Source organism: Branchiostoma belcheri, unplaced genomic scaffold (assembly GCF_001625305.1).
Source record: "Branchiostoma belcheri isolate BF01 breed outbred unplaced genomic scaffold, Haploidv18h27 scaffold25, whole genome shotgun sequence".
In the NCBI taxonomy this organism is placed as follows: Eukaryota; Metazoa; Chordata; class Leptocardii; order Amphioxiformes; family Branchiostomatidae; genus Branchiostoma; species Branchiostoma belcheri.
Genome location: NW_017803854.1, coordinates 3,018,210 through 3,031,018, shown reverse-complemented (window position 1 = coordinate 3,031,018; position 12,809 = coordinate 3,018,210). Strand labels below are relative to the sequence as shown.

At 42.6% G+C, this 12,809-nt stretch overlaps 3 protein-coding genes across 4 annotated transcripts in view; 2 read left to right on the top strand and 1 right to left on the bottom strand.

Moving 5' to 3' along the window:
• Positions 1-6,494, top strand: part of LOC109471593 (DNA polymerase lambda-like) — a 25,700-nt gene extending 19,206 nt beyond the window's left edge. Inside the window, 5 exon segments of the mRNA XM_019770941.1 lie at positions 1,453-1,544; positions 3,236-3,349; positions 4,950-4,997; positions 5,578-5,667; positions 5,669-6,494. Of these exon segments, the coding sequence (XP_019626500.1) occupies positions 1,453-1,544; positions 3,236-3,349; positions 4,950-4,997; positions 5,578-5,667; positions 5,669-5,686 (362 nt within the window). The 3' untranslated portion in view covers positions 5,687-6,494.
• The window catches only part of LOC109471487 (N-acetylneuraminate lyase-like), a 12,396-nt gene extending 3,555 nt beyond the window's left edge, over positions 1-8,841 (bottom strand). The window contains exons 1-2 of one of the 2 annotated variants that reach the window (XM_019770819.1): positions 8,641-8,787; positions 77-975 (exon numbers count right to left, since the gene is read on the bottom strand). In XM_019770819.1, the coding sequence (XP_019626378.1) occupies positions 77-975; positions 8,641-8,765 (1,024 nt within the window). In that variant the 5' untranslated portion in view covers positions 8,766-8,787. Of the gene's footprint in view, positions 1-76; positions 976-8,640 lie in introns of both variants that reach the window. The other variant, XM_019770820.1, reaches the window with a different exon arrangement.
• LOC109471483 (sialic acid synthase-like) lies at positions 8,184-12,809 on the top strand. Its single transcript, XM_019770815.1, has 7 exons — positions 8,184-8,417; positions 9,919-10,134; positions 10,239-10,341; positions 10,772-10,935; positions 11,275-11,409; positions 11,707-11,838; positions 12,183-12,809. Exons 1-7 carry the CDS (start codon positions 8,286-8,288, stop codon positions 12,369-12,371), a joined length of 1,071 nt encoding a protein of 356 aa, XP_019626374.1. The 5' UTR covers positions 8,184-8,285; the 3' UTR covers positions 12,372-12,809.

Sequence of the window (12,809 nt, the reverse complement as noted above, 5' to 3'; positions counted from 1 at the left end):
ATGAGAAGTTTATACGTTTGGAGTTACGTCTGTCTGCACAGGACAGCTCACTAATAAATGCTGTTGAAGAAGCCACCTTCCTCCAGCTCGCCGCGCACTTGTTTCATCTCGGCAGCTGAGCGATAGACAATGGGGTGGCGGGGAGGTCCCATGTCGATTCCCGACACCAGGCTCATCACCTGTTTGTTGATCCCAGCGTCAAAGCTGTGAGCGAACAGGACTCCCACGAGAGACTGGGATTTGTCAAGAAGCTTGAGCGCCGTTTCCATGTCTCCGTTTTTGTACGCGTCGATGAGCTTGTTGTACAGACGTCCGGCGTAGTTGTACGTGCTCCCGATGAAGGTCTTGCAGCCGAGAGGGAGGACGCAGAGCATCTGTTCGTCGCAGCCGTACGCGAACACGTACTTGTCACCGAACAGCTTGATGCTACGGCGTAAGTCCCTCAGGTCACCCCCAGTGAACTTGACACCGCTGAAGGTTGGCACTCCCAGCTTTTCCACAGCATTGACCATGTCCTCTATCTTTATGTTTACCCCTGTGTAATCAGGCAGGTGGTAGTAGAGTAGGGCAGTGTTGGGAGCAGCATCATACAGCATCTTCAGGTGCTCGGCCACCATAGCAGCATTTTTGGGTTTGAAGACCACAGTGGGGAGAGTGCTGATCCCCTGCACCCCGACACTCTCGGCATGTCTGGCGAGGTCCTGGGAGTCGGGGATGCTGACGCCGCCCACGTGGACGATCACGTTCTGCAGCTTTCCGCTTCCGGCCGTCACCCACTTCTCGGTCAGCTGTTTCCTCTCGGCCAGCGAGAAGCTTGCACCTTCGCCGGAGCTGCCGCCGACAAAGACGTTCAGCACACCCTGGGACACCAGGTGGTCGACGTACCGGTCTATGACGTCCAGGTTAAGGGCGCCGTTCTCCTTAACCGGCGTGAAGACCGCGGCTATCAGACCCTCCACTCGCAGCATCATGTGTCTGAAACATAGAAAGCAAATGATTATTTTTATCATATATTTATGATGCATTATCTCCAGTCTGATGTATGGTGTTGGTGTATTTGCCTTCCAAACCTCTGTCGTACAGTCAAAATACAAGGGAAACACACAAGAGGGTACTATGTTTCCTCTGTGTGTCCTCTCCTTTTTCCCTCTTCAGAGGGTTCCTTATGTTTGTTGTACAGAGGAAATATTTTCAATGTGTTTTTTTGCTCATTTCATTTTCTAGCAAAAGTAGCTTTTTCAGGACAAGCCTCATACAACCATACAGGTTAAAAAGCACAAACAAAAATAGTGAAAGAGGTACAAAAATTAGCCCAAACCACAGGTACTAATACGTTGAATGTCATAACCATAACAATGTAAACCAATGTTATACTACTGAAATAGTATTGCAAAGGGACAAATCCAAATGATAACCACAAGAAAGCTGACATGTTTGACGTGTGTGTTTCAGGTTTCCTGACAGATGACCTTGTGACCCAGGAGGACAATGGAGAACAGAAGAAGTACCTGGGAGTGTGCCGTCTACCTGGGGAGGGCAGGAAGGTCAGGCTACATTTGTACAACTGCTACATACCTAAGGCCCTGTCCCACTAGGATAGAATTGTCCTGATTGAGTCGAATAAATTAATTGGTAACTGACTTGGTAACTGGCTTTGATCTGGTCCACTTTACCCCCAGTAGGAATGTTCCTGATCCAGCTCAGTTTGAGATTAATCCAGTCAGCAATGATCCAACTCATGAGGTAGATCATAGGCTGAAGTTACATCAAGCAATGTAGGTCCAACTTGCAACTGACGTCAACAGTGACATTCCTTACATTGACAAATGGTCTGAGTAGGGAACAACCAAGCAGTAATAACAACAGGTACTGTCTGCCCATCAGAGGTTAGGCACTACACATGACAGGTAGGGCGTGATAAATGTTCTAAGACTCATGATCAATAGATCTAGTCTTGCTCACAGGAAAATCTTTAAACTTTCTTCCAAACAGCATTATAAAACAAACAAGTCTTTGGTTCCATATTTTGCTCAGACACATTGTCAACATGTTTGATTTTATGTAATGGCCACAAACAATGGACTTGTTTTGTCCAGCGGGTGCAACGACTTTACATGACATTTTGTACAAAAGGTCAGGGCTAAAGATCTGAGTCAGACACAGCCACAATATTTTTGTTGTCAATAAGTACAAAAATACAAACTTTAAGTTGGTATCTCAATTAAAGACTTTTTAAAAAGATTACTACATGACAAACTCCTAGCTGATCTGACAGAAATGATCGTAAACTACATGTGTACACTACCTGTATACGAAGTGATAAGGATTAGTTTTGAATGGCAGTGAGGTGTGGTAAAAAGACAGTTTGATGACCACACCTATGTTTGTGTTGGGTAATACTGGTAGCTGCAGGCAGACTGTCCTATCAGACTGCATTAGAATTAGTAAATCCACCTAAACACAAGTCAATAAGGGGGATGAGGGTACTCCAGTATGCAGGTCAGAGGATTGAGGTTGCATGGAGAGCCACGCCCATGGTTGTTTACAGTGTTCTGAGTGGGTTGATCAGGGAGCATACTAGTACTGTATATCAAACTTAAGAAGTAGTTGGAAAGAGCAGAAACAGCAGTAAACTGTACTCTTTATCGGACCAAATCCCCTGGAATGTCATCTGTCTATTTGGCCAATTGCTACTCTTTCCAGCCACATGTGAAGCCTGATAGAGGCTAGGTTAGCATACTTGCTTGGATATTTTCCACCCTTGCACCATGTATACACACCGGGTATATCCGTATCAAGAGAAGGATTAATACAAGCTGTCAGCTGTGACTTGTTGATGCAATAGTGGTACGACCAGTAACAACAAAACAGGATGACAAGATCAGATAGCTCTACAGTGTAACGTTTACCAAGTGTGCAGGCACCGATGTTGTGCAACAATTTTGAAAACCATGATTAACCATTTAAAATTCCATTTATACAGTGAGCTTGGATAGCCAGTGACAACTTGTGCACTGATAGGCCTTGTGCATTAGATAAAACACGTCAAGTGTTTAAGCAACAGACCAAAAATCAGGATGGGACTAATGTGTAGGCTTTAATAGAAATGAAATACTTAAATTTAATACTTGATTTCACTAGATCCTGTTTAGCCATAAGCACATTGTACTGCTATACTGGAAGACTAAAGTGGTAAACCTTAGAGGTAAAATTGCATTTTTTTTATTCTTTGCAGCACCGCCGACTGGACATTATAGTCGTGCCATATGGTGAGTTTGCCTGCGCCCTGATGTACTTCACTGGCTCAGCACACTTCAACAGGTCCATGAGGGCACTGGCAATCAAAAAGGTGATTAGCTAGCCGACTGAGTTTATACCGCTAGGTATATACATGTATAGATGTACCTCAAGGCGATGTTTGAAGTGCAAAAAGGATCGACAACACAACCTTGCAGCAAAGCTGATTTGGGCCCCACAATACAAATACATGTATACCAAGTGGTTTACTAGTGGGTCATCTAGAAATATTGCATACTGGCAATAGTGACAATAATAGCAGTATGGAGAGGACTTGAGTGAGATTATCCATTTGTAAGCCAGGGTGTGGCCATGGGATAATCTGTAAATTATAAAAGTCTCAGAAGCCACGAAACTGTAATCCACACACCCTACTGGGATTCTCAAATTACAATAGAAAAAAGGAACACCTTGCTTTTGGCATCCTGACTAAATAGGAATACTATTTTCAGAGTGTACTGATCTTCAAGACTTGTAAGCTGAGAAACATGCAGACATACAATTTTGCTAGCGTTCATTTTTAATTTCCTGAATGCACACACATGCATCTAGGTGTTGTCAGATTGTATATATCTTTATTTTTGCAATACCAAAAAGCGATGAAATAACAAATGACCTAAATCATCTTTTTCTCAAAATACAATCCATCCTGCGTGATTCGTAACTGTGCTGTGACCTCGAAGTGAGGAAACAATTGTTTGGGAATAAAAGCGCTGTCTGTGTCATCAATTATGTATCTACTATTCTATGAAGGTAACAATGCCCCCATTGGACTAGTCTAATTGTTTGAGAGCTTTAACTTTTCTTTATCATAGAAGCCATTGATTAATTATTTATATACCATGGCTACAGAGGAACACGTGTACAATTTTGATTTGATGGGTGACATCTGTGCACACATTGATTTTAGCCCATTTGAAGAAAAAAATGCAATAATTCCTTTTGTTAATTTTGTGAATGGTCTACAAGCTGCTATGTCCAGTACTTGCATCCTGGTAACAGCTAGTATAATCAATGTAAAGCATTATAACTTACTACCCTGTATTAGCATTACCAGTGGAACCAAAAATTAAGAATGTTGTAGTTATCACTGTCAAAAAATGAACTTTTATATCATTTGAAAACAAGCTAATTTGATTTTTTAAAAGTTGAATAAGATTGCAGCAAAATGCCATTGCAATGATCAAAGACTTTTACGTATCAAATTACACCTACACATGCCCTGTATGTGTAGTTAGCATCCTACCGAAATAGTTTATAGTATCTGTTCCATCTACATTGTGTATTTGGTGAAAACTACATAGTATAATTGCATGATGTCACAAGTGGATGTAAGCCACTAAGGTATTACATTTGAGTTTGGACCACACTGTAGTATTGTACCTGAGCATTAAAGCATGAAAGTTGGATTCAACTGCAATTACATGTACTCATAGCATTATGCCAACTAGACCAAGACCGGTTAAATTTTGAGAAACTCCGTACTAGTGTTAACCTTTGTCATACTGAACCACCTGTGAACCACTTGCAGTCTGTAGTGGATCAGAGGTGCTGCAACATATTAAAGGTTAAATCATCCCGTTAAAGTTATGTACATTATTGTCTACTGTTATAGATCTCTACTGATCATACAATCCATTGTTGTTCTACAGGGCATGTCTCTGTCAGAACACTCCCTGAACACTGGAGTCATTCGCAAGGTCAGTTTATGGGAGAGAAAGGCGGCTACAATTCCTTGTACATTGATACTGTAACAGTTAGATAATAGCATTAAGATGTCCACGTAGTATAACGAAAGTAGAAGGTTAACAAACTTTTGGCCATCCTGTCATCTACCTATGTTGTAAGGAAACAAATTAGACTGAAGAAGGAACTATGGACTCTTAGTGGTTGTTTAGATAGTTCTGCTTACACAGTTACCGGGAACACCCTTATGCTGTGTCTGGCCACTTTGTTTTCATGCCACTGTCAGGGGGATTACAGTGTCATGCATGGTAGCTAAGTCTGCATGTGTTGGGACAGGTTTAAGTCAGTGTAGTTGGGATCTAGTCATCTTGGAACAGGTGTAAGTGGGTCCAGTGGGGATTTAAGGAACCTTAAAGTTTATGTTTCTGCCTGTAAAGTCCACAAATCCACCTTGTAGATAAGTACATCACTCACTCACTCTCACTCACTCACTCACTCACTCACTCACTCACTCACTCACTCACTCACTCACTCACTCACTCACTCACTCACTCACTCACTCACACTGTTAATGTCTGTTTCCTCCCGTTGCAGGGGAAAGAGAAGATATTTGGCGGCACCCCCCTCCCCTGTCACACGGAGGAAGATGTCTTCAAACACCTGGGCCTGGACTACAGACCCCCTCCATGAGCGAGACTGGTGATGCATTAACCCCCCCCCCCCCACACACACACACCTGTAAAGGAAGAACCCCCTCTTCCTGACTTTGTACCTTCCCCTCCAAGAATCTAAGACAACTATTCCTGTTTCATAACTACAAACTCATGAAGGCATTTACTTTTTATTCACTAAATGTAAAACAAGAACACCTGTTTTCAGATAACCAGATTCTCATGGTTACCAACTGGTATCTATCCTAGGTGTGTAAATTATGCTCTGAAGCCCACAAGTTTACTGTTGCTATTCGGTCTGTACATATGTACATTCTCCCATACAGAGCTATACTGTGGCAATACTGCCTTGGTGATACATTGTACCACTTGAAGGCAGTATTGCTGTGGTATATCTCTGTGTGGGAGAATCAATGACTCTGTATTGATTTTTTAACAGTTGTAGCTGCAGGGCAGACAGGAAGTTGCTTTTGTAACAAACAATGGTTGGCACAGCTTGTGTAGGAGATATCCAAGCAGGTAACTTGTGTACATAGATCTACTGTACTGTAAACTTTCTGTGCAATATGACAAATGTAATAATCACATTTACTGACGACTATTAACGGTCGCTTGAAATTCATGTACTGAGTAGCTAATGAATTGTTTTTCTATTGGATTTTAATGCACACTGATACTGATAGAGAAGAAATAAGTATTTTAGCTGTTATGTGTCAGTTATTGATTGAATTTGCAAATGTTACCAAGCAGAATGTTACATGAAGGGGGTGTGCAAAAATAAGGGGGCTCTACAGGATTTTACGTTTTAGCCAGTGGTTTTTAGACATATTCATTTTGAAGTTGTTAAGAGTCTCTCAGTTGCAAGAGTACAATGTTGTTGTTGCTCTACCTATACTGGCTTAGGAGATTTTAACAGTGTTAAAGAAGCCTAGGCAGATTTTTTTTAGAATCCATGCAATGCTTTCTGTACGAAAAAAATATTTGTTACTGTCAATAAATGATGCTTTTTAAAGTATTTGAATTTCAATGAATTTGACAACAATAAATTGAATGTTAAAAGTGATTGTATGAATGTGTGTTTTTTTGCTGTGAAATCTACCATCTGATATGTCAAAGTCTCATAAAGAGATTTTCTATAATTGGAACTTTCTGCAGAAGAAGCTACACATTTCACACGATTTTTTTTGGAAATTATGGTCAGTATTTACTAATAATTTTGTCGATTAAAACAACTAGTTGTCTGGACAATGACTGCATTGACGTCAGAATACTCAGTTCAGACGGTTGGTGCCTTTGGGGACATATTACCAGGGCCGACCTAAACAAAAGGGCATCTTAAGCGGACAAGTCGCTCATGGGGGTTCTCGGAAAGCCCAGGAATTGAAAAAAATGACACCCACTTGCTGCGTATCTGGTAACATAATGACATGTACAAGTAGACCCGCTCTAACCTTGCATAAAAATCTGATAGCACGGTCTCAGAAACACTATCTGATACAAATATCCAACTGTAGTCTGTGTGTAGAGTTGAAATATTTGGAGTCCGACGCTTTCTGTGATTAAAAGAAAATCTAGTTTCCAGACTTACTAACGTTCGGATAGGTTTAGAAAACACATGCGAATGTAATCAATGTTCCACTAAAGCTATCGATACTTTTAAAACCTGTGTCATGCGGTTATTTATTCAGTTATAGTATAGAATTAGTAAGTAGTTTTACCGTTGTTGCCAAACTACACACCATGACCACAATCACGATGTACTCGGCTCGGATATTGCCGACGTGGAATCATTGATTTACCTGTGTTTTTCGTTCAATGGTCTTAAATAAATTACGTTACAGCAATAACGTTATATAACATCCTTGGTTGGTTACAGGCCTTATTGACATTGCTAATAAACTTTCATAGTATTACATAAAAAAATCTGACGTAGAAATAATAATGATAATAATAGTAATTTTACGGCTCTTGGTGGCAAATGTGCAGATGTTGGTGTGTTTTGGCGTACATTCATAATTCTATACAGATTTAATAGCCGAAGACGCTGGATGGGCGTCACCCCACCCTCAGAGAAGTGAGTCACCGTCAATCTGGCGTAAAAGTTTGTAGCAATTCAAAGAGTTTGTTTGTGTGATTTGTCATTATTAGAGCAATGGTCTAGATATTTCCAAATGCCAACATGTTTGACCTCTTGGCACACCTTCTGTCACAGACGCGGTGGTGACGCACCCACATATGATAATCTCAGGCGACACGCCTGCCGGACATGTCCAACTGACAACCATAACCGGGGGGAAAAACTGCACTTCAACTAAAAAACTTCTTAAACCCCTGTCACAGTTCGGTTTACCTTCACAAAGATATGTATAGTCATATAATATTAATGTATCCGATGCGACATTGCAGCTAGGTCCTGTCAAGGCCCATATTTTAAGACCTATAAAACTGCGTTAACCCTTTTCGGCTAAGATGGACCCGTCCATTCGCCAGAGGGAATAGCTAATGACCCGCGCCTATAAAAGCCGGTGAGCGCCTACATTAAGGCCTCTTCGACGTGGGACCTGGTCGGCTTTAACTCGGTTGAAACCAGAATTTTTGTTTTTGCGAATTTTTAGCACATTTTCACCCAAAATGTCGGTAGAATTTGAACTAGCGCCCGGCCGCATGGTGGGAGGAGACCACCCCTGCTTTGTGGTGGCAGAAATCGGACAGAATCACCAGGGGGACATCAACATCGCCAAAGAGATGATCAAGAAAGCTAAGGTACGGGTAAAAACTTGCAGCCATTCCTCTATTTCACTTGTACGTGTACGTGGCACATCTGATAACACATGGCAGCGTTAGTAGGCTAAACATGCGGTGTGAAATGGTGTTTAAGGTTCTAACATGAAGTGCAAGTTTCTGAAAATACCGAAACAGCGCAAGCCGTTCACTCGTTACTTCTGCAAGTAAATGCCTGAGACGATAGCACAAGTCGTTGGCATACCTTAAAATCGTCCGTCCAGGTGCAAAAAACAAGGTCTGGTGGCGTCTCCCCGTCCTGTTGTGAACGAACCAAAAGAAGCTGGACTGGTTGCGATGACGTTTTATCATCTTCCAACTCATTTGCATGACAAAAACAGGTGGGCTCACCTGTAATCACTGTCAATTTTCTGGCGCGGCTGCCACGCAACCAGCCAGGTGAGGGTGACCTGCTGTCCATCATAGCTGAACTGCTGTCTGATTTGCCGTTGTCTTGGTAACAGCGCTTCGATATATGTTAGCGGGGTGGAGCCAGAATTTACGTCTGCCTTACGAACCCGTCTGACCAGTAGTGTCTCATTTGGGTTGGCTTGTGTGTCAATCTGTAATGACTGTTCTATTCTTGTTTGTACAAAGAATGTTGAGCTACCCTCTGGCAAGGGATATCATGATTGCAGAACTAGCTGACCAGTGTTTTGAATTTTAAAAAAAGGGTGAAAAAAGAATCGAAAACACCAGAAACAGCTTCAATGCAAGATAAATGTGTGCGCTATATGAGAACCATTCTTTTGGGCAGGTCCAAAGCAGCGAGCGCCTAGCTTCATACCCCGAAACGACCTGACCCCATTTCCTTTGTCGTTTTTGTTTCGCGCTGGTCGTTTTCCAAATCTGCTTTAAATCCTGTGGCTAATCCTGGGAGTTGAAGATTTAAGTGTCAGCAATGCGTGCTTTCTGATGAAGTTTAACGCTACTGAAATGATCTTTTCACAACTCAAAGCAAGCTAACAGTATTTATGAATAACAGTAACTAGAGTCTTGTAAAGCAAACGGCCATTTTCCACACATATATCTCAAATTCTGACAAAAACAACTCGAATATACAGGTGGCTTCGCCAGTTGTCAGTGTAGTTGTTTGTTGCTACAATGTACGCGCGCGGCCGCACTGGACGGAAGCGCCCTCTAGTGGCTGAAATACGCAACGCACCCTTGCCTCGCATCTGCAATGTGCTGCACAGGTTGGCCATCTGTAGACCTACTAGTACTCTCCGAGCAGAAGTTCAGACTTCGGCCTATATTTTCGACGTGTTTTCATTTTTTTAAAAATCATATTTGTACTGGATTTTTTTTACGCCAGCCCTTCGGGCCAATGCTGCATGGCTGATGGATACTGCATGGCCCATTTGATACTGTCCTTGCAGCTACCAAAAGTTTAACTTAGAGATTTGCTTGGAGATTACTAGTATTGTATACTTTGGTACTGGATATCGCGACTATCGTTTTTTTGTTCGTTATCCCCTTACAGGAGGCTGGTGCAGATGCGGCCAAGTTCCAGAAGAGTGAACTAACGAGGCGGTTCAACCGCGCGGCCCTGGCTCGGCCGTACACCAGCCCGAACGCCTGGGGACCGACCTACGGCGAGCACAAGCAGCACCTCGAGTTCAGCCACGACCAGTACAGGGAGCTCCAGGCCTACGCCAAACAACAAGGCATCTACTTCTTCGCTTCGGCTATGGACGAGGTACGGACGTCTTCGCCCGCTCTTGTCGGAAAACTCAAATCTTATATTTCGATACTTATGAACTTGGAAACGGCAACAAATTAACAAATTTTTTTTCCCCACAGAAAGCTGCAGACTTCCTGGCTGATGAGTTGGACGTCCCGTTCATCAAAGTCGCTTCAGCTGACGCCAACAACCTGCCCTACCTGAAGCACACCGCCAGTAAAGGTAAACGAACTAATGATTTGAAAAAAAAAAACTAAATGTTACATAAAACACAGTACCGGCAAAGTTGAAAAAATGTGAAACATAATTATCATCATATCAAGGTGTCATCACTCCTAAGGAGGAAACCCTCCCTTGACTGACTCATGTTTTTTCTTAGCCTCGTAGTAACGTAGGGCCTAGACGTTTGTCTATCTCCATCTCATACAGGCCGCTATCAATCAACATAAAATACAAGTAAAACTGTCAGAAATCAAGTAAAAACTTATCCGGACCTCAATAACAATGCCATATACCGAAATTCCAACAAATCGGTCAAAACTACCGAGAGTTATAGCTGCGAACACAAACACGTCCGCAAACAACCTTCCCGTGGAAGGATTTCACCCCCCAAGGAGGTAATGAAACTTATCTTTTCCTTTTCACCTGGCAGGAAAACCTATGATCCTGTCGTCCGGTATGCAGTCCATGGGCATCATGGAGCGGGCCGTGAGCACCGTGACTCAGAACATGCCGGGCGACAAGCGCCTGGTCGTCATGCAGTGTACCAGCACGTACCCCCTCCCCCCGGCAGACGTACATCTCACCTGTATAAATGTAAGGTCAACCTCCATTGCATCCTCCCCCTCTTTTCTCCACTACATCATTCGCATGTACAATTAACAGAAAATCCAGAATGAGTCTTCGTGTTTTTGAATTTATGTCCATTTTTTTGCATTTGTACTTGTGCTGTGTGTACAGCTTATAGGTCTGATTTGTAACACAAATTTGGAGTTCATATAATGTCTATGTAGACGCGTATTTCAGCAATGCCGATGCAAATGAATAAACACTGAAAGATTTATGGGTCTTTTCACTGAACTCTTGTCTGCTTGCTAAACTTGTTAAATCGCACCAGTAACCTTTTCTGAATTTCTGTTCCCGTTTCACCTGCAGCTTTTCAAGGAAAAGTTTCCCCACGCCGTGATCGGGTACTCTGGGCACGAGTCGGGCATCTCCATCTCCCTGGCGGCTGTCGCTCTCGGCGCCAAGGTCGTAGAGCGTCACGTGACCCTGGACAAGTCCTGGAAGGTCAGTCAGTGTTCTTTGGCCGTCTGGATGACGTCAACAAAGCTTGACCTGGCTTCAATGCATCTTTCATCACTTATTTTTCTCTCAAACCAGTTTTCTGGTGTCTAATTTCTTCATTGTTCACTCCGTAAATTATGTCATCAGGTTGGTGAATTATTGAATACCAGAGCTCTTTAATCACAACCACTTGTTTTTCAAGAGCCGACGTTTATCATCTAGATCTTCTTCAGGGTAATAACATGTATGACTGGTGTTACTGCTAACAGTGTTGACTGATGGAAACGTTCTCGTTCCCAGGGCTCTGACCACGCCGCGTCTCTGACGTTTGAAGAGTTGAAGGACCTGTGCGACAACATCCGGATCGTGGAGACGGCTCTGGGCAAACCTATCAAGGAACCGCGCCCCAGCGAGCAGGGACTCTTCAAGAAGGTCAGAAGACATAGCTATATGGAAATTATCCTCTAAATTCTTCTGAATTACTTTAATGATGAGTTTTAATGATCATCAGTCATAAACTTTTTGCGATCAGTCCTAGACTTTTTACAAAAACGGTTTTCAAAACTTTTCTACGTCATAGCCTCCGCCGTTTTTCCTCGTGCCTTATCTATCGAAATTCCTCATTATCCAACCATGATGGCAGTCTTTTTGAAAACATTTCTTGCACTATAAACGGGAGGCAACTTGACCACAAACCAGACAATAACATGGTCAAATGTTAAGGAGATTCTCTACTGCTTGGGAAATAACTAACAGAGACCTGTCTGCCTTTCCAGCTGGGTAAGAGTGTGGTAGCTGCCTGCGCCATCCCGGCCGGGACCAAGCTGACCATCGACCACCTGTGCGTGAAGGCGGCCGAGCCGTTCGGCATCCCGCCTGACCAGATCTACGAGCTGGTTGGTCAGACCGTTACCAAGGCAATCGAAGAGGACGCGACCATTCCGAAAGAAGCTCTGGCGGCTTAGGGGAGGACAGGCATCGGCACTGTATGCACTCTCATACAATAACTACAACTAGTAACAGATAACGTTATAGATTTGTGATCTATTGGGGGATTGAATAGAAAAATTATGCTTTGCTGTACATTGCTATGCGAGGCAATATCTATTATGGAAATGAAATATCATTAACAGCAAATTTTCTGGAAAACGTTTGTAGATATTTATGTGCTATAAGCCATAAGATTACTGCGTTGGGATGGTATTTCTATAGCAAAGATGAGTATAGTCCTGCGTGCATTTAGAATGCTATCTAGACATTGATTTTCTTGCAATGGGAACACGGCATTTCATGTGCCTTCTTAGAAAATGTAATGTTTACAAACGGACACATCTTTGTATTCTGGCACTTTTCAGAATTAGATTTGGGAGAAGCCTACAAAATAAACGGTATAAACAAGAAAA

Bases quoted from the DNA above. Each gene is read 5' to 3' on its own strand.
- LOC109471483 (XM_019770815.1), top strand. From the start codon at position 8,286: ATGTCGGTAGAATTTGAACTAGCGCCCGGCCGCATGGTGGGAGGAGAC. The intron at 8,418-9,918 runs GTACGGGTAAAA...ATCCCCTTACAG, and splicing joins AGATGATCAAGAAAGCTAAG to GAGGCTGGTGCAGATGCGGC. The intron at 10,135-10,238 runs GTACGGACGTCT...TTTTCCCCACAG, and splicing joins TCGCTTCGGCTATGGACGAG to AAAGCTGCAGACTTCCTGGC.